We start from the raw sequence: 24,431 nt of genomic DNA, 5'->3' as shown, positions 1-24,431 counted from the left end.
ATGGAAAGTTCATCTTGGGATCTGTGAAAGCAAGTTAGACTTAGCTTTGAATCCAGCCACGGATCGGGTAGATTGGTGCAAGGAGGTGGCATAACACAACTGGAATCCTCAAATCCCAGGGGCATGAATGAATCAAAGGTCACTGCCTGTGGGCTGGAGTTACAAGAGGTGAGACTGAGGTCCTGGATTGGTGTTGGCCTGTGGTCTCATCCTGAGATGGAGGCTCACTGAAGCTCCGCTCCTGGGAAGTAAGGGGGCAGGGACATCAGTGCTTTTTCCCTGTGGGCATGGCCTCCCAAAGGCAGGGTGTCTTACATGGGCAGGGGCACCTTGGAGAGCACAAAGGTGGTTCTCAGTCCCAAAAAGTGCTTCTTCTTTGAAAGCCCTTGTCACCTACATCACTGCTCCCCAACCAACCCCCAGGGCTAAGTTAGAGCCTTTTGTTACGAGGTCCAAGCGCACCTCTCCTCTCCTACACACGAACGTGGGTGCCTTTCCTGAGACTCATATCATGAAGCAGGGATGGCTTCTGAATGTTCCCTGCTTTATTCCCAGCATCTAGCATAGTCCCTGGCCCATTATATGGGTTCGATGAAGTCTGTAGAGTGAATGAGTGAAGTACATCCATTATATAGGTAAACAAGAAAACTCTTGTTTACACCCCCTGCCTCTCTCTCTCTCTCTCTCTAATTCAACCACTGCCACTTGTACTTCATTAACAAAAAAAAAAAAAAAAAAAAAAAAGGTTATAACTCTTTGAGCACCAGGATTTCCTATGCAGATTCAGATATGTAGAAAACAGGCACACTTTGGGCCAGGAGACTCCACTGAAGAGTACCGACTGTGATTGGCAGGCGTCTACGTATTCTATGAGAGTTAGCTCCCACCTAAAGGTGCCCCTTTAGTCCTGCACGAGATGTCTTTGTGCCCAGGGGGCTGGGGCCATGCTAAGGGGTGACCCTGAGCACCAGGCCATGGGGAGCAGAGAATGAGAGCCTCTGGAAGCCTGTCACATAGCTCAAGGCCAGCCTGACGCTGCAGCCCATGGTGCAAACAGTTGATTTATTTCAGAGGGATGCATTTGCATTCCAGCTGCTGGCCCAGGGAAGCTTCTCTTTTCCCATTTGCCAAGCACATGCACTCACACACCCCCGTACATATACTCACACTGTCACAACCCCCCCGCCCACACACAACCACCCAGGCACACTCACACTCACAGACACATGTACACTCTCACACATATTCACACACATATTCACACACATCTTACATGTATAACACAGTCACACATACACTTACACAGATGCACACAAAGTCACACACACGTACTTTCAATCATACACACACATACACACCAACTGCATATACTCACACACAACACATAATACATACTTTCTCTCTCACACATAAAGTAACACACACTCATATATACACTCACACATATTCACACTTTACATATACTCATACGGTCACACACTTAAACTCACACACACACACAGAAACACCCTGGCCAAAATAGAAGGGACAGGTGAGACTCCCTAATTCCTAAAGGAGGCAATGTCCAGGCTCCTCCCCTGTACCTCTGAGTCTGAGGCCCCCGGTTCCTGGCTGGGGCTCTGAGCCATTTTGTTCCACAGAAACGGGGCCCCACAAGCCCCCTGGTCAGCTGGGCCTTGGGCACCCCTGTCCTGGCCTGCCCCACCCCGTTTCCTGCTGAGTTCCCCACCCCAGCTATTGAGGACCCTTCCTCTTTCCCCTTCCCTGTCTCTCTCAGCAAATAATGAACTCCCTAGCTTCCCTGTCCCTTCCATCTCCCACATCCTTGGGTCGTTCCCCCTCCCCTGGCTTCCCACTTCCCCAGCAGTAAATGGCAGCACGTCATGGAAAAAATCACACAGGCTTTGGAGTCAATAGGCATGGGTCTGCCTCCTGCCTGGTCACTTTCTGGCTGTGTGGATTTGGGAGGTAAGGCACCCTTTCAGGTTCCAAATTTCCTTATCTGTCAAATGAGATCATTTATATTTCAGATAAACAAATAAATGAGATAAGGAATGGAGGAGTGCCAAAGACTGGTACCGAGGGCACCAGTCTGCGCTCGGTATGCATTCACTTCTCTCTCTTTCTTCCTGCCAAGGTTAATCCCTCCATCTGGGCAGCCCCTCATCCGGGCTGAAGTCCGTCACCCTTTACTGTATCAGTCAACTTCTCCTTCAAACACTGACCTTTTCTCCATGTGGCTTCTGCCCCTTGACCTGCACCCTGACACAATCTTCGCTTCCTAAAGAAAGCCTCGCTTGACAACGCAGTAAATTACTACAGAACTTACCATATCGATCTTCATTTCCTTCTCCCACTTCCTCCACCCTTGCTCACTGCAATCAGGTTTCTATTCACCCACCCCCGGTCCCTTTAAATTACACTCCCTGCCTCCTTGCTTCCTTGTGGTACTCAGTGCCCAATTCAGTCACATCCCCTCAACACCTCCACAGTGCAGATGACATCATTCACTTCCTTCAGCAAGGGGTAGGAGGGCGAGGTGGCCAGAGGCACACAGCCTTACTTCAAATCCTGGCTCAGCCACTCCCCAGCGGTGCAGGCTCAGGCCAGCCACATGCTCTCTGTAAGCCTCAGTTTCATCACCTATAAAATGGTACTACAAGAAGCACCAGCCTTATTGGTGGTTGTAAGGACTGCATGAGATAATGCATGTTGAGTGTTGCCCATGTGACAAGTGTTCAATATCGTTATTGCTGATTATGACCCTTAGAATCTTCTCCTCCTCAGAAACCTGAGGCTCCAACATCCTGTTGACATCCTTCCCAGTCTTTACACATGGGACCTCTCCAGGGCTCTGTCTTCAAGCTTCAGGGTCTATCCTATAAAATATTATGCTCTTCCACCACTGCCCCATCTTCTCCCATGGCCCCACCTCCATACCTCTGGTCTCAGTGTCTCTCCTGTGTCCCACATCTGGACTGTCGTGGGACTTCTGCACATCTCTTTCTGGAAGAGACTCTCTCTGCCTGGGTTTAGACTACCATCCTTGGTCTCACAGCAGGGGAGCGGAGTGATCAGGTTATTCTTTAGTGAGAGTACTCCAGAAGAAATAGGGCCTGAAAACAGCAACCCTGATGAGGAGGTAGCTGCCAGCAGGGCAAAGGAAAGGCACACTAACTTTGAGCGCTTGTCGCATTAGATCTAATGTCAGTCCTGCAAGGTAAGCACTAATGATCCTGTTTCAAAGATGAAGGGCTGGAAATGAATCTAACTCCAAACCCCATGCTCCACCCACTCTGCCACACTCTATCTGAAACAGTATCTATTTTAAATACACTTTTCCCCAGACACTGTGCCAGTTACTCTATCATTTTAATGCTTCCAGTGACCCTAGAAAGGAGTTATTCCCGTTTTACAGATGAATAAACTGAGGTTTAGTGGCTTTCTCAGGCTGAGGCCAATTTTGAGGTTAGTTCAACTAATGATAAAACATATTCTATTTGATACCTAATCTCTGTCCTTGACTCTCTACCTGCCACATTTAATATGCATGCACATACATAACTAAGTTCTGAAGAGAGAATCTTCCAGAGGTACCCTTGCTAGAAGGGCTGATGGAGTCCAATCCCAGAGTGCAAGTCTAGGTAGAGTTGCCTTTTAACACCAAAACTTGAGGTGAAAACTAGACTTTTTGACTGCATTATATTTTGGCCTGTTACAAGAACTCTTCAAATCAAAAGGCAGCTCCATATTTCATAATCTACTAAGATTTCAAGGGTTAGTGCAATTTTCCACAGATAACAAAAGGTAAGTTCAAGGAAATTGTTCTTTGCTTATGAATCAGATATTACTTGGCTTTCTCTGGGGAAACAGGCTTTTACTTCCATAAAAACAAGTATAAAGAATGCAATAGCTGGTTGAGTGAGCCTAAGTTTAGTTATGAGACATGTGAGTGGCTTTCACTATATGATGCTACACTCAGAAATTTCAGATTTGGGTAAATTAGAAGGAAATGTTGTTTAAAATGTTTTTTAAACAACAACAACAACAAAACACTGTCGCAGAATTGAGAAGCCCAAGGTTAAAGTCTCATCTCTTGAATAGTTAATATATTCACATAGCACAAACATCAAAAAGTGTAAAAAGATATGTACTGAGAACTTTGCTACCCACTCTATTTCCCATCCTCCAATTTCTATCCCTTTGCAAAAGTAATCACTGTTATTATTTGACTGGTGCAAAAGTAACTGCTCTCCACGCAGAGCTGTGTGGAGTCTCAATAGAGCAGCTGCTCAGGCACACACAGAGACCCGGGAGCTTTACAAATCTTTGGATTGATTATTTAATTGCTTCGTAACAGATGAGCAAAAAAGGTAGTTTAAATTCACAAAGATATTATCTCTCACTGTTTCTGAGGAAAAGAAACTTAAGAGATCTTGCTGGAAGATTCTGGCTTAGGGTCTGTGATGATGTTGAATTCAACTTGTTGGCCAGGGCTGCAGTTATCTGAAGAACTGATAGATGCTAGAGGATCTGCATCAAAACTCTCATACGGCTGTTGACAGGAGGCCTCAGTTCCTCTGAGGATGCTCACAACATGGCAACCAGCTTCTCCCAGATCAAGGGATCCAAGAGAGAAAGAAAGGAACCAAGATGGATGCTACTGTGTTTTTCATAACCTAATCATGGAAGTGACATACCATAACTTATGCCAAATTGTAGTAGTCATCCATACCAAAACTGGGACAGTGTAGAGGGAACTACACAAAGCATGAACATCAGAAGGTGGGGATAGCTGGGGATCATCTTAGGTGTTCATTACCACAACATTGTTAAGGGTCATTATAGAAAAACTGCTGAAACACAAAGACAAATAGACCATCTTAAAAGCAGCCAGAGAAGAAGGAATAATACATTTGAAAGTGCAACAATAGGACAGAATCAACGGAAGCCAGAGGCAATGGAATAATATCAAAATGCTTACAAATTAAAAATGATTAAATTCAAATGACAACCTAGAATTCTTAACCTGACAAAAATATCTTTCATAATGAAACTGAAACAAAGAAATTTTAGACAAGCAAAAATTAAGAGAATTCACTAGCAACAGATTTATCTTAAAATAAATATTAAAAGCATTCTTGAGGCAGAAGGAAATTAATCCCAAATGGAAGTCTGGAGATACAAGAAAGAATGAAGAGCTACGAGAATGGTAAATCTGTAGGCAAACTAAATTACTTGCTCTATAAAACAATAATACAATATTTTGCAGTTAAAAATATAAAACAACAATAGTGTAAGAAAGGTAGATTAATGGAGTTCAAGCATTTTAAGATCTTTGCATTGTCAGAGAAGTGGTAAATGTGATAATCTATGTTCAACAGTAGTAAGAAAATAGTGCATGTTTCAGGCCAATTATACATAAAGGTTATCACTAAAATAATGCTTTTTTAAAAGAGATAATTATCAACCTAACTGGGATGTTCACATAGCATAATAAAAAAAATACTTATTCCAAAAAAAAAAAGAAAGAATAGAAAAAGGATAGCATTTAAGTAGAAAAAAAAATAGACAGCAATGATAGATATAAACCAAAATCTTTAAGTAATTATATTAAAAGTAAATAGAATATATCAAATAAAATAGAAAGAATTTCATACTGTATTAAAAATAATCCTTTGGGAGGCCCAGGTGGGTGGATCATTTGAGGTCAGGAGTTCAAGACCAGCCTGGCCAACATAGTGAAACCCCATCTCCACTAAAAATACAAAAATTAGCTGGGCATGGTGGTGTGCCCCTGTAATCCCAGCTACTCGGGAGGCTGAGGCAGGAGAATCCCTTGAACCCAGAAGGCAGAGGTTGCAGCAGTGAGCCGAGATGGTGCAGTGGCACCCTGGGTGACAGAGCAAGACTCCATCTCAAAAAAATAAAAAAGAAAGAAAGAAGGAAAGAAAGAAAGAAAGAAAGAAAGAAGGAAGGAAGGAAGGAAGGAAGGAAGGAAGGAAGGAAGGAAGGAAGGAAGGAAAGGAAGGAAGGAAGGAAGGAAGGAAGGAAGGAAAGAAAAAGAAAGAAAGAAAGAAAGAAAGAAAGAAAGAAAGAAAGAAAGAAAGAAAGAAAAGATGAAAAGAAAAGGGTGGGAAAAAATATATTATGCAAACGTTAAATAAAAGAAAACAGATGTAAGTAGACAAAAATTAGACCAAGTGGATTTTAAGGAAACAATGAGTAGAAATTAAGGCAAATATTTCTTAATGAAAAAGGGTTAAAACACCAAAAAGTTATAACAAATATAAATGTTTATGCACTTAATCACATAGGTGCAGAGAATAAAAAATGGACAGAAATAAAATTTTAGAAAAGAAATGAGAAAACACACAAACACATAATCACAGTAGATTTTAGCATCTCTCTTTATTAATTATTAAAATAAACATACAAGGACAAAATTCAGTAAGGAAGCAAAAGATTTGATTAGCCTAATTGTTTTAGTTCTGTCAGTTTTTGCTGCAAGAGTTTTCAAGATCTATAGTTAGATGGACACACATTTAGAATTCCTGTGAATTTTTGAAGCATTTACTCTTAGTATTATGAACTACCCTTTTTATTTCGAGTCATATTCTTTGCTCAGAAGTCTTTGATATTAACATAGACATTTCAGCTCCCTTATGACTAGCATTTCCAGGGATAGCTTTTTCATCTTTTTGCTTGTTATTAACCTGTATCCTTAGATTTAAAATGTGATTCTTGTAGACATGATAGAGATGAGTCTTACTCTTAGTCTTACTTTTTCATTCATTAGACAATCTCTACCTTTCTTTTCTTTCTTCTTTTTTTTTTTTGAAATGAAGTTTCACTCTTGTCCCCCAGGCTGGAGTGCGATGGCACGATCTCAACTCACTGCAACCTCAGCCTTCTAGGTTCAAGCTATTCTTCTGCCTCAGCCTCCTGAGTAGCTGGGACTATAGGCATGTGTCACCATGCCTGGCTAATTTTTGTATTTTTAGTAGAGACAGGGTTTTTCCATATTGGTCAGGCTGGTCTTAAACCCCTGACCTCAGGTGATCCACCTGTCTCGACCTCCCAAAGTGCTGGAATTACAGGCATGAGCCACCGCACCCAGCCATCTCTATCTTTTAATTGGAGTGTTTACACTATTTACTATGTCATTATTAATATGTTGGGCTTAAGTCTCTCCTTTTTGTTATTTTTTCTTTTTGTTATTTTGTTATTTATTTGTTCTATCTTTTTTTGTGTTTTGTTTTCCCACTTTTCTTACCTTCTTTGATTTAACTGAGCATTTTCGTATTCTATATTATCTCCCTTACTAGATTATTAGCTATACTTCTTTGTTGTACTTTATATTCATTTTTTCTATTACAGTAAACATCTTTAACACATTGTCATACATCTTCCAATAGTCTAATCCCACTTTGTATATAATGTAAAAACTTTGCAGATATTCGCTTACATTTTTCTCCACCAGAACTTTGTGCTACTTTTGTCAAATAATTTACTTGTGCATTTTATAAATCTCAAATATATTGCTGTTAATTTTTTGCTTAAAAAGTGAATAGTATAAGGACTTCTGCTTCTGACCAAAATGGAGTAGAAACAAACAGATTGTCCTCCCACATGAAACAACTCAAAAACAAGCAGACCGAATAAATAAAACTGTAGTTTTCAATACACAGGAAGCAGGCAAAAAAGGACGGTAATCATGAGAGACAGGAAACAAACAAGGTGAGTCATGTGATTGCACCAGTGGAGTAAGGAAGAGAAGAGAGTTGCACAGAGAAAGAACTCGGATATATTAAGAGCCTCCCTTGAGCAGCAACACTAGGAAAGAGCTATCCAAAATAATTAGAGGGAGCAGTATTCAGTTCTCAGCGGGGCTGGGAATAGTGTTAGTTCCCTAAAAGTGGAATTTATTTGGAAACAAAAGCCTTTTCTAAATAACTTGTGGGTCAAAAAAAATCAAAAGGTAAATTTACTAGGAACTGAACAAAAGTGAAAACAGTGTAACAAAATTTGCAGGGTGCTACAAAAGCAGCACTTAGAGGGAAATTCATAGCACTAAACACCTATATTAGAAAAGAAGATATGTCTCAAGTAAATGACCTTAGCTTCCACCTTAAGAAGCAAGAAAAATGAAGAGTAAATAAACTTAAAGTAGAAGAAAGAAAACGATGAAAATCAGAATGGAAAAAAAATTAAAAGCTGAAAAACGATAGAGAAAATTAAACAAAAAACAAAAGCTGGTTTGTTAAAGAAGATAAATAAAATTGAAAAACTCTAGCCAGGCTGATCAGGAAAAAGAGAGAACACATTACTAATATTAGCAATGAGAGTGGCAATGCCACTACAGAATATAGATATTAAAAGCATTATGAGAAAATATTATGAACAACTTTAAATCCTCTTTAAATCATTGAGCATATTTATAATACCTGATTAAAAGTATTTGTGCCTGCTGTTTCCATAATCTCAGTCATTTCAGGTTTATATATTGGATGTTTTAAATTATGGGTTTAATTTTCTTGCTGACGTTTTCCTGCTTCTTTACACATCTATCAAGTTTTTATGTGTGTTTGACATTGTAAATGTCAGTATTATTCAGTATCTAGACTGTGTTGATGTACTTTAAAGAGTGCTGGCCGGGTGACCTGGTGACTCATGACTGTAATCCCAGCACGTTGGGAGGCTGAGGTGGGTGGATCACCTGAGTCAGGAGTTCAAGACCAACGTGGCCGAAGTGGTGAAACTTCATCTCTACTAAAAATACAAAAAATTAGCTGGGCATGATGGCAGGCACCTGTAATCCCAGGTACTTGGGAAGCTGAGACAGGAGAATTGCTTGAACCCGGGTGGAGGTTGCAGTGAGCTGAGATCACACCACTGCGCTCCAGCCTGGGCAACAGAACAAGACTCCATCTCAAAAAAAAAAAAAAAGTACTGAAGTATGCCTTGTCAGGTAGCTAAGGTACTGTGGAGCAGCTTGGCTTTCTGGAGACTTGTTTAGGACAATTCTAGAGCAGTCTTTCTCTAGGTTTACCTTAGTCCTATTGCTAAAGCATGACCTTTACATTGTCTCTTCTGAATGTACTGGGAGTTCAGTTATTTCATTGCATGATGGCTGGTCAGAATTCAAATGTCTCCCATGTCTCTGTGAGCTCTGAGAATTGTTCAGTTTACAGTTACCCAGTAGTAGTTCTTTGTCCAGCCTCGTGGAGTATCACTGAAGCATGTGCTATTTAGTATTCGACTAAAGACTCAAGAGGGTGCATATGCAGATTTATGGAGCTTCTTTTATTGAATAGCTCCCTCCCCTCCAGTACCTGGGTCTGATGTCCAGCTGTATAGGTCTCCACAAACTACGATCTCTGTTTCTCAACTCGGCAAGATCACTGTGCTCTGCTGGTCTGCTCCCTAAATCATGGTCCAGAAAGTGCCCTAGACAGATAGTCAGGGGACCTGAGTGATGGCCTTGTTCGTTATTCAGATATCACAGTCCTGTGCTGCCTATTGTATAATGCCTGAAGACAATTATTTCATGTATTTTACATATTTTGTTCAGTTTTCTAAATGTTTACTGTGGGAGAACAAGTCCAGTGTCAGTTTCTCTGTCATGGCCAGAAGCAGAAGTTGACTCATTTATGTATGCAGGTGTATTTATCAAAGCTTGCTGTATAATTTTCTTGGTGTCATGCATAGAAAAAAGCCTTTATATTAACTTATATTTTCTGCCAGTACCTTAATGGCTTTATAGTTATTAATATTAAATTCTTTAGGCCATGTAGACTTTATTTTGGTAGGAGATGTAAGGCATTAGTCTAGCTTTTCACAAATGGTTAGCCAATTGTGCTAACCCAATTTTCTAAATAATCTATCCTTTCCTTAGAGGTATAAAATGCCTCCTTTATATACTAAATTTACCTGTAATTGCATCTATATCTTGACTCTTTTTTTTTTTCAGATAAATTGTCCATTGCTGAAGCAGTATAGGAAAATTACTCTGAGTTCCGAAATACTGACTTACAAACTAATTGTTAAAGCACACTCCACAGAAAGAAAATGTGCTGAAATGAAAATAACATGGGATGTAGAGGCAAAGAATATTGACTCAACTCTCTGTTCTACTGCATATTCTCTGTATAACATTGGTCAAGTCACTAAACCCATGAGCATCAGTTTCTTCAGTAGTAAGATGGGAACAATGACATTCCATTATTTCCACTTCACTTTTAAAGCTCTGTATTCCAGCAGGACAGAACTTCTCCGTATTCATAAGATATTTTCCTTTTAAACATCTCCACATCCTGGCCCACACTGTTATCTCTATTTGAAATAGCTTTCTTATTTTCTTCTCTTGGTGGTGAACTCTTATTCACCTTGCAATAAATAGATATGCCATCTCTTCTCTGGTGCTAGATTCTCCAGCTACTTAACCCTTTTGCTCCCAACAGTCTGCACCCACATCTCATTGTGCTATAATTATTTATTTACACATCTGTCTCTTGTGGCTGATTTCAAACTCCCTGGCAATAGAAGCTGTATTTTTCTTATCATTCTCTAATCATCAGAATTAACAGGAGGTGCTCAGTGGGCAGTGGTTGAATGAACTGGTAAATGAATGGATACACAGCTGCAGGGCCGAGTGAATGGCTCAGCAGATTGGCTGTCCCATTCTGCCCTTGGTAAGCACACTCCAGACAAGGTGTTTGCCTTTGTGGCTCAATTTTCTATAGTCTTTTCTTCTTCCAGATGACAGAACCGGAGGCCAGAGCCCTTCTCCCTCTTGTGGGACTCCTGAGCCCTTGGGCCAAATCCCTGAAAGCCTATTTAGAGTTCCTCCAGTCAATGTTCACCTCTTTCCCAGCAATCTCTTTGCTCCCTGCTTTCTCTGTGGGCTCTGGGCTCCTAATTCAGGGTTTTTGTAACCTCAGGACATTCACATAAACCTTCAGGTTTACTGTGGCTACTTGGTGGTTCTGACCACTGGCTTTTGACCTGGCTCTTAATTCCCACCTCTCTGTCTTCCTGGGCTGACCAACCACCTGTCACAGCCCGTTGAATCAGAGGAAGGCAACTAACATTTGCTGAGTGATTATTATGAGCTGGGTGCTTTGTATACGGATTTACATTTCATCCTTTCAAAAACGTGTGAGCTTAAGGCTACTGTTTCCATTTACAGAAACCCAGAGAGGTTGAAGCTTGCTCAAGCTTAGAAAGTGGCCGATTCAGTACTCAAGCCCGTGTCTGTCTGATTCTAAAGACTGTGTCCTTTCCACATCTTCCTGTGAACTGTCTGGTCTGTTTCCTGGGTATTGGTTGTCACATGGTCATCTGAGCTGAGATGTGCTGGAGTGGGCCAATTTATTTAGACTTCTGGTGTAAATCCATGGGAATGGTTCTGTCTAGGCTCACGGAGCAGTAGGTCTTCCTCCAGGGCAAACTCCAAGCCAAACACCACTTGGGATTTTGAGGTACAGCACCTGGGCTCACTGAAATCTGAAAAGTCCTGGCTGTGTTGCTTAAAGGTTAGAAGAGCTAGTGCAATACTCATGTCTTTGGTTTCTTTGGCCTGAAATAATAATCCCCGCTTACCAGGCTAAAGTGGGGAGGTAATGAATAACCCACAGGGAAATGTCTAACAGAAACAAGCACAGATGAATGTGCTTCACACATCGCACCCCCTCCCAGACACCCGCATACCCACCCCCAGGGCAAAAACAGTTGCAAAGGGCAGATCAGCTCTGGAATTGATTGCCTGGCTTTCTATTAACCATGTCTTTTACTTTCTGTATTCTGATGCTTTGATATCTGGGGCCTTCTGACCCTGGATAGACTGCCTCTTCCAGAGTTAGCTAGTTCCTAGTGATAGTGAACAACTCACCTGTGAGTGCACTTTTTAAATGCAAACCAATCAATCCAGAGGCCACACTCCAATCACCCTTTGTATCAGGCTCTTACACTCTGGGCCACTGTTGGCTTGGCCACAACTAGTGACAGCCCATATGAAATTGTTTGAACTGGTCAGTCTTAAGTCTGCTTACCCTACCTTGCCCCTTCCACCCTCAGAAACCACAACAAAGGCTCCTGCCACAACTCCCTCTCTCTCTCTCTGCCTCCTGATCCACTCCAGTACTTCCTGTGGCCCCCGTGGCATGGTCTGCCCCCTTCTCTTGGAAACTATATGTATACATATATGTGTGTGTGTGTGTGTGTGTATATATATATATATATTTTTTTTTTTGAGACGGAGTCTCGCTCTGTCGCCCAGGCTGGAGTGCAGTGGCGTGATCTAGGCTCACTGAAAGCTCTGCCTCCCAGGTTTACTTAGGCCATTCTCCTGCCTCAGCCTCCTGAGTAGCTGGGACTACAGGTGCCCGCCACCATGCCCAGCTCACTTTTGTATTTTTAGTAGAGACGGGTTTTCACCATGTTAGCCAGGATGGTCTCAATCTCCTGACCTCATGATCTGCCTGCCTCGGTCTCCCAAAGTGCTGGGATTACAGGCGTGAGCCACCGCGCCTGGCCGGAAACTATATGTTTAATGGCAATCACCTTCCTAGCTATTGGCCTTATATCTTACATTTTCTATTAATACACTATATTTTAAAAAAGGCTTTGAATCCAAGATTCAAGGCACCAGCTGTATAATCTCAGGCATACCTCTCTGAGCCTCCATTTTCTCAACTATAAAATGGGGACAGTCATCGTTTCTCCTTCTTCTCCTCCTCCTCCTCTTCTTCTTCTTCTTCTTTTTTTTGTTTTTTTTTTTTTGTTTTTTTTTGTTTTTGAGACAGAGTCTTGCTCCATCACCATTACTGGAGTGCAGTGGCGCGATCTCAGCTTACTGCAACCTCTGCCTCCCAGGTTCAAGTGATTCTCCTGCCTCAGTCTCCCAAGTAGCTGGGATACAGGCATGCACCGCCATGCCCGGCCAATTTTTGTAATTTTATTTTAGTAGAGACAGGGTTTCACCATGTTGGCCAGGCTGGTCTCAAACTCCTGACCTCAGGTGACCTGCCCACCTTGGCCTCCCAAACTGCTGGGATTACAGACATGAGCCAACGCGCCTGGCCCACCATTTCTATTTCTTAAGATGGTTGTGAGGATTAACTAAGGGATCACCTGACACAGGCTAAGTGCTCAACCAGGGTTAATGCCATTAGTGTGATGATCACTGCTGTGCATTTGGTACTCACCAAGCACCCACCATGGTGCAATGCACATTCTGGGACACAGTGCAGTCCTGATTTGGACGAGGACAAGCTATTAAGACCCCTTCTCTGTGTGTTTCCTGACCATCCAAATACAAATTGGGGCCCCTAGCATCTAGAGTTCTGAAGAATTATACATCTGTTCAGGAGAGGCCGGGAGTGGAACCTGGCCAGTCTTAGGACCTGAAGGAACAGTTATTCTGACTGGCGAATAGCAGACCTGCATTGGACACAGAGTGTTGCTTGCCACGTGGATGGCAGGAGGCTGGATGGACAAGCAGATGGCACTGCTAACTTGGTGTCAGAGTAGAGGTCAAGTGAGAACACGGTGAGCCAGGTTGATGGCTAGGAGTCAGGAGAAGGTGATTGGTCAAAGCTACGTTATAGGAGCATCAACCTATATACAGAGACCATGTTACCAAGACCATTTTTTTTTTTTTTTTTTTTTTGCGACGGAGTCTCTCTCTGTCACCCAGGCTGGAGTGCAGTGGCATGATCTCAGTTAACTGTAAGCTCCGCCTCCCAGGTTCATGCCATTCTCCCGCCCCAGCCTCCCGAGTAGCTGGGACTACAGGCGCCCGCCACCAAACCTGGCTAATTTTTTTTTATTGTTTTTGTATGTTTAGTGGAGACAGTGTTTTACAAGACCATTCTTTACCTGGGTGTGCTGCAGGAACTGGACCAGTCTTGCAGGTGGAGCAGTGGCTGGGCTGAGGATATATAGACAAAAGATAGTGACTTCTAGGAACCCAGATACTCCTTGATCCTCCCCAAAACAGAGGTTTCCAAGTGCACATGGACTGCACTCTTGGAGCTGAGCTAGGTTGGCAAATGTAACCTGCAAGGCTCTACATAATTGTTCCTGTGCATGAAACAATAGCATAATGTGGTAGCACCAGTGATAGGATGTGAATGTGTTAGGGAAATGTTGTTGACCTAGTTGGTACAGGAAGAGGGTCAGAGCAGGTATGTGAGATCAGTGATTCTCAAATTTGAGCATGCCTTAGAATCACCTACAGGGCTGTATAAATCATAAATTACTGGGTCTCCAGCCCCAATCTCCTGCAATTTTCTGATTCAGGTCTAGGGTGGGGCCTGAGAATTTGCATACCTAACATGCTCCTACACTAGCCAGCACTATGCTAGTTAATATTTTTCAAAAATAACTGCTTCCCTTCCCTACCAGGCACCATGCTCTTAGGACCTTCCTTGAGCAAGGAGTCTATTTTCATACCTGAAGACATCAGGCTTAGTTTTATGACATGGCTTGGCAATGAAATGTGAATGTAGGGATTATGCCAAGAACTATTGTGGACTTCTGCCATGTCTCTTTTCGTCTCTGTCAGGAGACCCGAATGTCCCAGTTGTAGGGCTGCTCATTCAGTCTGGGTCTTATAATGAAGAAGACATGAGATCCAGCTGCACCTGACCCATGATGAACATGTGACATGGGAAATAAGCAAACTGTTGTCATAAGTAACTGAGATTTGGGGGACTGCTTGTTAGAGAAGCATACCATGGCTTAAAGTGACTGATATAGAAGACTTCCTAGAGAAAATGATGCTGAATAGAGTCTTAAAGGTGAATTATCTAGACAGAGAGGAGGCAAGGCTATAGGGACCTGATAAAGGAATCTTCATCCTATAGGGACCTGATAAAGGAAACCTCAAATGTGACATGTCTAAAACAAAGCCTTAGATGCCATTTGCCATCCCCAAATTGTTCCTTCCAAAGTCTTCTGCAAGACATTAAATAGCACCATCACCTACCCTCTTTCTAAAGGCAAAAAATCAGGAAGCCCTCCTTAATCAACTTGTCTAATTCCCCCACTGCCCTCATCAGCAAGTCCAGCTGTCTGCACCTACAAATACAAGGTCAACTCCAGGGTCTCATCCTAGTTTAAGCTGCCACCATCTCTCCCCTGTGTTATTTGCAACTACCCGCTTACTGGTCTCCCTGTTTCCACCCTTGCTTCCCTTTACTCCATCTCCACACTGCAGCCAGAGCAATAAGATAAAAATATAAATCAGATTATGGATTAGGTTATTTCACTGCTTGCAATCTCCAAAGGCTTCCAATTATTTTTAAAATAAAACCTCACCTCCTTATTGTGGCCTGCAAAGCCTGACATAATCTAGCCCCTGTCTACTTCACCAATCTCTCCTCACACCATGTTCTCTAGTCCAGTTCAGTAAGTTCAAGACACACTGGGCTTCTTCCTAATCTTCATTCCTATCTCAGGACCTTTGCACTGTTCCCTCTGCCAGAAGTGTTTTTCCTCAGTTGCTCAAATGTCACCTCCTCCTGAAAGCCCTCCTTGGCTACCCTAACTAACAAGTTCCTCTGTTGCTCTCCAAGTTGATCTCTCCCAATTTTTCCTTTCCTTTCCTTCATTGCCCTCATTACTGATTACAATTATTTATTTGCCTATTTGATTGTTATCTGCACACTCATTAGAATCGAAGTTCCAAGATAGAAGATTAAAGATTTTCGTTCATTCATGCATTCACTCCTTCATTCAACAAATATTTATTAAGCATCTAGTATGTAGAAGACATTGTCAGTTCTGGGGACATAGCAGGCAATACTATTTCAACAATAAACCACTGCCTTAAACATTACAGTTGCTCAACAAATATTAGTTGACTAAATAAATGAGTAAACCAAAAGGTAGGAAAAAGGTTGAATCAGAAGGATGTAGATCACATATACATTACTAACAGTAAAACTAACTTTAATAACAAAGCAACAAAATTGCTAAATTAGACTGGCTGGGACATCCGGATCAAACAATATTGGTCCAGAGAAAATGGGCTAGGAAAGGCTGCCTCATTGGGATTTCTGAAATTATGCAAGAATCATTAAAATGTAGAATATGACTGTGAGTAACCAGCATGAAAATACCAAGTGCATTTCTTCTATTCACAGAATGACTACCCAGTAACTTATTAGGTATAATTTATTAAGGGCTTTCCTTGACAAATGAAAGGAAACTGTATTTGCAAAGGAAACTGCAAATACAGTTTCCTTTCATTTGCAAATTTGTACTGCCGATTTCTATCAATAACTTTGTATCTAGGATTTAATGAATCTCAGGAATTTTTATAAACTGCTGCAAGTCAAAGTCAAGAGACAGTATTTGCAGGAAGCAGTGTTTCAAGGGTTGAAATGCTATACCTGGTTCTGGCCAGAAACTCTGAAGTTCTCTTCTTGTTTTCAGATACTGGAATATTCTTCATGTAATGCAGTATCACTTTTGTGTGAAGTCACATGTAACTTGTCCCCCTCCTTTCTATCACGAGAACTACTGAAGATATAAACCAAATCCAGGTACAGAAAAATCTCAATAATTCAGGCTATGGAGAAAGCCAGTGGGCGCCATTGCGAAGCCTGAATTCTAGAGCACTAGGGTATGGTATATGTGTTTTTTAAAAACGTACATTCAATAATATAAAGTAAGTCAACCAAGTATTGACTTTTGCTAGTACTTGGTGGGGAGGAAGCTAAATTAATGATATATGAAAATACCTTACAATCGCATATTACATATTGATTTGTCCTCAGAAGGAAGGTAAACATTTTTTCCTATGAGATTACTTATACATTATTTTCTTAATTCACTTTTTCAGAGCACTTTCAATTGAATTTCAGGCAAAATGCAATCTAGGCCTAGTCCAGCTAAATGCAAACTTTGGATTTGTAGGTCTACATTTTTTATTGCAAAACTTAAAAGCATTCTTATATCCACCATTGTAGAGTTACTCTAACATTCTTCAAAATTTTATCAGAGACTTCTTGCTGTTTTTAGGTGTCAAGATACTAATTGCTTTTTACAATGTGCTGTGACTCATGCCTAATCACTTTCCTTTAATGACTCAAGCAGGGAAACCAGTGATATTTGTGAATAGTAGATGGGATAAAAGGAGCTGGACACATTCTTTCTTCAACATCTGCCATGATATGATTTCATAAGCAAGAAATGTGCCAAGGCTTCTGCCCAAGTAAGCTATTATTCATTTATTTCATTGTTGAAGAATGCCTTAACATGACTAGGATAGAAAAATTATGTTGATATGCTTATACAAGAAAAAAAATGAACAGACCAAAGGAGAAGAATAAAAAGCCCAGGAAACCACAAAGACTTTCAGCAGCTTTATGCCAAAGGGGAAAAAGTGATCTTTGTAATGAATGGTGCTGATCAGTGGATATCAAAACGGGAAAATAAACATACCTTCACCCCCTACTTCACACAAGTTACAGCTATCAATTCTAGAAGTACAGGTTTCACTATGAAAAATTATTAAAGTTTCTAGAAGAAACATAGAGCATCTTCCATCCTCATGACCTTGTAGTATGAAAAGATTTCTTAAATAGATCCCAAATTCCCAATCATATTGGGAAAAATAATACATTTCTATATTAAATTAAGAACCTTTATTCATTGGCCAAATGCAGTGGCTCACAGCAGCCTCCCAAAATGCTGTAATCCCAGCACTTTGAGAGGCCAAGGTGGGCGGATCCCTTGAGCTCAGGAATTCAAGACCAGTCTGGGCAGCATAGTGAGAATTTGTCTCTACAAAAAATGCAAAACAAACGAACAAAAAAATTAGCCACACATGGTAACACACACCTGTAATCCCAGCTACTTAGGAGGCTGAGGTGGGAGTATGGGTTGAGCCTGGGAGGCAGAAGTTGCAGTGGGCCAAGAATCACACCCACTGCACTCCAGCCTGAGTGACCGAGACCCTGTCTCAAAAAACAAACTAACTAACTAACTAAATAAATAAATAAATAAATAACCTTCATTCATCAAAAAGACACCAACATCAAGAAAGCAAAAACTACAGCTCACAGAATGGAAAGTAATATTTCCAACATTTATCTAACAGAGAACACATTTCCATAATAAATAAAGGATGTCCACAAATCAGTAAGAAAAAGACACAAACCCAGTCGGAAACTGGGCAAAAACATAAACAAGTACTTCACAAAATAGAATATCCAAATGGCCAATAAACATACTCAAAGATAGCAAATCTCATTAGTCATCAGGGAAATACAAATCAAAAACACAATGAGATAACACTATACACACAGTGAGTGGAATGGCTAAAATGAAAGACAGATGATGCCAATTGTTGAGTAGGATGTAAAGAAGCTGGAACCCCCATAAATGCTTCTATTGAACGTGTATGTTGGTAGCACCATGTTTAAAAAGTTGCTGGCAGTATCTATTAAAGCAGTGTGTAGGCATATCTCATGACCCAGCAGTTTTACTCCTAGGGATCTGCATTACGGAAATGCATGCATATGTTCACTAAAAGATATATACAAGAGGCCGGGTGTGGTGGCTCATGCCTGTAATCCCAACACTTTGGGAGGCCGAGGCAGGCGGATCACAAGGTCAAGAGATCGAGATCATCCTGGCCAACATGGTGAAACCCTGTCTCTAGTAAAAATTCAAAAATTAGCTTGGCATGGTGGCATGCATCTGTAGTCCCAGCTGCTCAGGAGGCCGAGGCAGGAGAATCACTTAAACCCAGGAGGTAGAGGTTGCAGTGATCTGAGATCACGCCACTGCACTCCAGCCTGGTGACCGAGTGAGACTCCATCTCAAATTAAAAAAAAAGATATATACAAGAATAGTGATAGCCCAAATTGGAAGCTACCTGAATGCCCATTCAATGGTAGAAAGGAAAAATAAACTGTGGTATATTCATAATGAGTTAGTGAAATAAGAATGAGAAAACTGCAACCACACAGAACAAAATGAACATCTCTCACAAACATCCTGCTGAAACAGTGCAGACAGACACAAAAGAGTAGACACCGCACAATTACTTTTACATAAAGCTCAAAAACAGGCACAACTAATCTGGAGCCTCAGAAGTCAGGATGGTGGTTTGTCTTTTCAGGATTTTAACTGGAAGGGGCATGAGGGAGGCTTCTGGGATGTTTAAATGTCCTGAGACATTTTTGCTCTGCTGATTACATGTTCAATTTGTGAAACTGTTCAATTTGTGAGAAGTCATCAAGCTGGACACATGATCCTTACATAAAACTGAACACTTATAATTTATGCATAAAATAAAATCTCATGGCAAGACATTTTATATTTTCTTCAGTTTATTTTTGATTATATATGGAGAGGCCAATTTTACATGATAGCTTCAAACCAACCATTGTACATTAACCAAATTTTACACAAGCCATTTGAAAAAAGATCTAAAAATGTGCTTAGTTATTGGTATTATATAACATTTATCAAGCACCAAGAGTGTGCTGAGAGCTGTACAGAACAAACATAGAAAAGACACAGTCCCTGCCTTCAAGAATACCCATTCCTTCAGGATCTTGCACATAAAATTTCACCTTACATTCCACACTCTTTTATTCATAAGGCATAAATAAGGAAGTTCGTTGCATTTCTCATTGTTAATAAATATTGAATACCCTTTTCCCCAATTATACGAACAATTATTCGTATCTTTACCTTTAAATATAAATTTTCATAGTACAATATACAGTATATATTGATATGGTATTCACACAATTGACCACAATATTCTTGCAGGTTGGTTATAATATGAAGCATGTTGAATTTCAACATTCACAAACTTTTATACCACTTAACAGAATCTTTTACTGTTGGCAGAGCTTCTTCTGTTTTGTTTTTTCTATTAAGAAAAAGAACCAACAAATGTGATGCCACTGCTCTTATCTTGATAACTTGTAAACAAAAACAGCACTGCCTTGATTCCAATAAGAGTATCAGAACTATGGCACAGATATTCAGAACAGTGATATTTAGCACATCTATTAAACTAGCCTTGCAGATATCAATCACATAGTTGCATGCCTTAAAATACTAACAATTTATGATCAGCTAGTAATGGATGATGTAAGTATGATTTACCTTACTGTATTTGCAGTTTAATGAAGGGGATACTGGTATAAAATTTCTGAAAAATATGAGGGGGAAAATATTTTTTGCTTTTCTGCAAGGCTGTGTTCAAAACAAATTCAGATTAGAAGATGAAATGATTATGAATTTAATCATTGGTTAAGGATATTTAATTTCAAACTAATCTCTTAAATAATAACATTTGATTACTTTTAAAATGCAGGAAAAACAAAGTGAATTTTGATAATGTAATTTTAGACTCAGGTACAAGAAATTGCCCTTTATATAAAAATGCCAGAGTATGGTGGGAGATGGCACCCAGTACAGTAGAGAGGCCCATCCGTATGTCACCTCTGGGGAGCTCATTGCAACAGGAGGTGATGGGCAAAGATTAGAGGGATGGATAGATGTTTCCCTCCTAGCCAAACTCTGTCTTCCTCAGTCTGCAAACTGAGGGAATAGAGGAGATAGGGTGAGTCACAGGGTCAGGGAAGGAAGGCTGGGGTGAGCTTGGGGTCAATGGCAAGAAAGGCTCCAACTGTGAACTTTACCTTCTATCTATCCCAAGACCCCAAGCATCCAGTAGCTCCAAGCCATGGTAATGATTCATAACCTCAACATCAGATTTGGTATTATCAGGCTGAGGATGACCCCTTTCCAGAGAAACCCACCTTACTTTTGGCCTCCGTTGTCCAATTTCCTGAATTATTACCAGGTCTAGATGTTGCCATTATTCAACAACAATGTTGAGTTGAATTTTAAAGCTCCTTAAAGCTACTCTGGACTCAGAGCAAGACTGAATTTCTCTGACTACCTCTCCAGCTATGGAAAGTATAGAAGAATATTCTACAGAATCCTTTCATTTTCAAGCCTGAGGTGTGACTTATAGTCATGCCCTCCCAAGGTAGCTAGGGATATGCCCAGATGGGGTCCACTAGGAATAGATTCAGCCAAGGGCAGTGGAAAAAGTGGTTTGGTCCAGCCTCTATGGTCCTACCTGTCAAATGGAAGATTTGGGGTGGATTTGACTAGATTTTTCTTATTCTGGGTAAGTACATCTCCATTCTTCTGCAAATCCAGAGCAAGAGGTTGGGAGCTACTATCTCTGATGCTCTGACACTTAATCTGCGATAAAGAGGAGAATAGTGGGGCTAGAATGTGGTACAGAGTCTTACTGGTTGAGGGGTTAGGTGGAAAGGCAATGCCCAGAGTGGTAACCTAGTAGTCTCTTTGGGGTGAAAGAAACAACCTTATGTAATATGCCCCATTGAAAACAGAGCACCAAAGAGTATAATTCTGATGACAGATAGTAACATATACATATTTTTTTATTTTCAATTATAAATCCTCAGTTTTTCATACTAAGGCTTAAGTTTTCAGTCACTGAAATTGAAAATCCATACATAAACATGATAATACAAATAGATAACATGAAGATTTCTAAAAATAAAGGTTTACTACAGATGAAAAAATTCATCCCTCAGTTGTTAACATAATAAAATTAACTGTCTACCCCTTAATGGTGAACAACAGAATTAGACACAGCAAGCTAAGCATTATTTGGGATTTTTCAGAATGGATGCTAGACTCCTATTGCTTTAAAACTTGAGATGCTTCAAATCTCTCTTTTAGAAATTTATTATATCATACAGAGTGATTACACTTGCTACCAAAATCTATTTATATCCCACCTTGTTATCAAAAATATATATATAAGGTAGCTAGTTTCTGTCAATCCTTTTTTTCTTTAACCTGTAACAACACACTGGAATCAGATGCTGATAGGGATTCTTTCTGTTCCATTATTGGCAAAGCACCATTCAGCAGGTGGAGACAGATCAAATTTGGATGAAATTACAACAGCTTCTTTTACACTAAAGAAACCTCGCTCTCAGGTTATTTAACAGAGAAGACAATAAATGAAAATCAGGTATTTAGATAGACATATAGATAAGTGGTTAAATAGATAATATTTTTTGCACTGCTGACAAGTATTCAAAACTCTGGAGTAGGTGTTGGGGTAACTGAGAAGACCTCGGTGCCTTTATTATTATTATTGAACAAGCTTTCAAAATCTTTTTAAAGCCGTTGAAAATGGCAGATATTAGTAGTGCATGAAAACCATTGTTTACAGATAGAATGTCAATGTTTAGCCATTGTCTCTACTCTTCAAGGCACAAGGACAAGTTCCAAACTCTTCAACTCATGTATGAGAGGCAGAGCATCTGGTACCACCAGGAGATAGAAAATCAAGGAATACAGCCACACACCAAAGCAAGAACAGGGGATCCTTTGGAATGGCCATGATTTTCAAATACTGACCTTACATCATTAGCAAGCAGCTCCCCTACACTTTGGATTGAGGATGGGAAGGTCTCCTGGCCTGAATACCTTGGCCCATCATGCAGTCTGAGCATACTTCATTCCACGCCTGACTTGGTAGTCCAGCTCCTTCTTACTCCAAGTGCAAGGAAGAAGGTCCAGAATGTTTCCATGAAGATCTGCAGTGATGCAGACATTCTGTCTTGTTGATGACAAAAGGGCAAGAATGAAACGTCAGTAGCCCTTGATAAAAGTCGACAGAGAAGTAATACCCTTTAGGGGTGCACACCCTATTACTTCACCAGCAATGGTCTAAGAACTTTATGGAAAAGAGAACCCACCCTCTTTTCTTCTTATGTTGCTACTTCCCTTAGTTTCTTCTAAAGAGGCATGTATTAAATATCTTCTGTATAACTTATTCCCTACCATGAAACATTATCAAAATGGAAAGAACCCAATTAATCTTCCTTTTTTTTTTTTGGTTGGAATATTCAATTTGTATTTATTGATAGTCCATTATGTTCTTTTGGTAGGAAAAGATATCACACTTCTAAAAATGCATCAGAGTGTAATTGAGTCAAAGCTAACAGGTAGGTAGATTTCTCACTAGAATTAGTATAGTTTCTGAAAACCACCTTCATTCAATATTTGTAGAAATGCCTCCATGATTTCATCTCTGTTTCAATAAATTGTTGTCTCACTGCTGCAAGATTCTAAAATACAGACGACAACATTGATAGTCATAAGCGGTACGTAAGGTTGCATTCTTAGCTCATGATTTCATTGTGCAGATGGGCACGACAATAACGAGGATGACGGTGCATGCCGCAGCAGTGATCAGAGCAGCTATCTTGCAGACCTTGGCTCGTCTGAATTCAGCTTCTTTACGTTTTAGTAATGAATCGTATCCTGGAGTATAAATGTCTTCCATCCAGTACTCTAAATTGTTTGGGTTTAAAGATTCTTGCGTCTAAAAGCGAAGAGAAGATGTTAGAAATACGGTGAATACTTGAAATCAGGTCAGAGACGTCCTGACAGTCATCACTCCTGAAGCACTTAAGTTGTCTGCAGCTGGGAGTTAGAGACTGTGTTGCATAACATTGCCCCACCAGCCCCTTGCCTGAGGCAGGCTACCACAGGCTCATTCCACATATCACAGATTGCATGGGCCCCTCCCTCACTAAAAATGTCGTGTTGGTTTTGACACAGAGAAACCCAAGGGTCTTTCATCTGTAAGCAAGCAAAATGGGGCTGAGATGAGCAAGACTCTAAACTTCAAGGGCATGCAATCAAGAACAGGCGGGCCCCTCTGCAGGGGAAACAAGGAAAGTCACTGAAAAATGCTTTCTTCCAACAGGCTCTATGAACAGATCTGCTTGAAACAAGGCCATCATAGCATTCTGAAAAGCTTCTACTGAAAACTCAAAGGAATCTCCACGATGAGCAGTTCAAACAAAATATAAAATATTTCAACTTCAACCATTTATCTGAGCAGGTCATGCCACTGCTCAAAGTCAAGGTCTACCGACCCCATAGCAGACTGTTCCCACCCCAGACCTGCCGTGGCAATGGATCCAGACTTGGTGCAGCTTCCCCAAAGAGAGAGCCCCCACTGACATCTGTCTGCTGATCTCCCCAAGATTAATCAACTGTCATCAGGAGAAATACCATATTTAACCTGTATTGCCTGTGAATCCTATTCCACGTTGACAGTTAAAATCTATTTCCATGAAGAAAGGCAGTGTTCTCATTTTATGGCAAGCATTTAATAATATGAGTGTCACATAAAAGCAACAACACATTGCAATTCCAAGTGAGGCCATTTAAGTCTTTGAAATGCAAACAAAATATCTATTTTGAAGATCTTCTTAGATTATGCTCATAAACATGGGCACATAAAAAATTATTCATACACATATACAAACACAGGCCCAAAAACCAAACCTTTCAAAGTTTTAAAAAACTCAGTTGTACCATTTATT

At 40.6% G+C, this 24,431-nt stretch overlaps 1 protein-coding gene and 1 long non-coding RNA gene across 3 annotated transcripts in view; one reads left to right on the top strand and one right to left on the bottom strand.

Annotated features, from left to right (window-relative positions):
* LOC123574464 (uncharacterized) overlaps nt 1-24,431 on the top strand; it is a 201,619-nt gene that overhangs the window by 165,454 nt on the left and 11,734 nt on the right. The window lies entirely within an intron of this gene.
* MINAR1 (membrane integral NOTCH2 associated receptor 1) overlaps nt 19,332-24,431 on the bottom strand; it is a 41,610-nt gene continuing 36,510 nt past the window's right edge. For both annotated transcript variants that reach the window (XR_006699372.3, XM_045395886.2), the window contains one exon: nt 19,332-23,419. Coding sequence is in view for 1 of the 2 variants with exons in the window: in XM_045395886.2 (XP_045251821.2) it covers nt 23,222-23,419 (198 nt within the window). In the remaining variant the exon portion in view is untranslated. The remainder of the gene's footprint in view (nt 23,420-24,431) is intronic.

Source organism: Macaca fascicularis, chromosome 7, assembly GCF_037993035.2.
Source record: "Macaca fascicularis isolate 582-1 chromosome 7, T2T-MFA8v1.1".
Lineage (NCBI taxonomy): Eukaryota > Metazoa > Chordata > Mammalia > Primates > Cercopithecidae > Macaca > Macaca fascicularis.
Note: the sequence above shows the minus strand (reverse complement) of the source record. Positions and strands in the feature narration are given on the sequence as shown.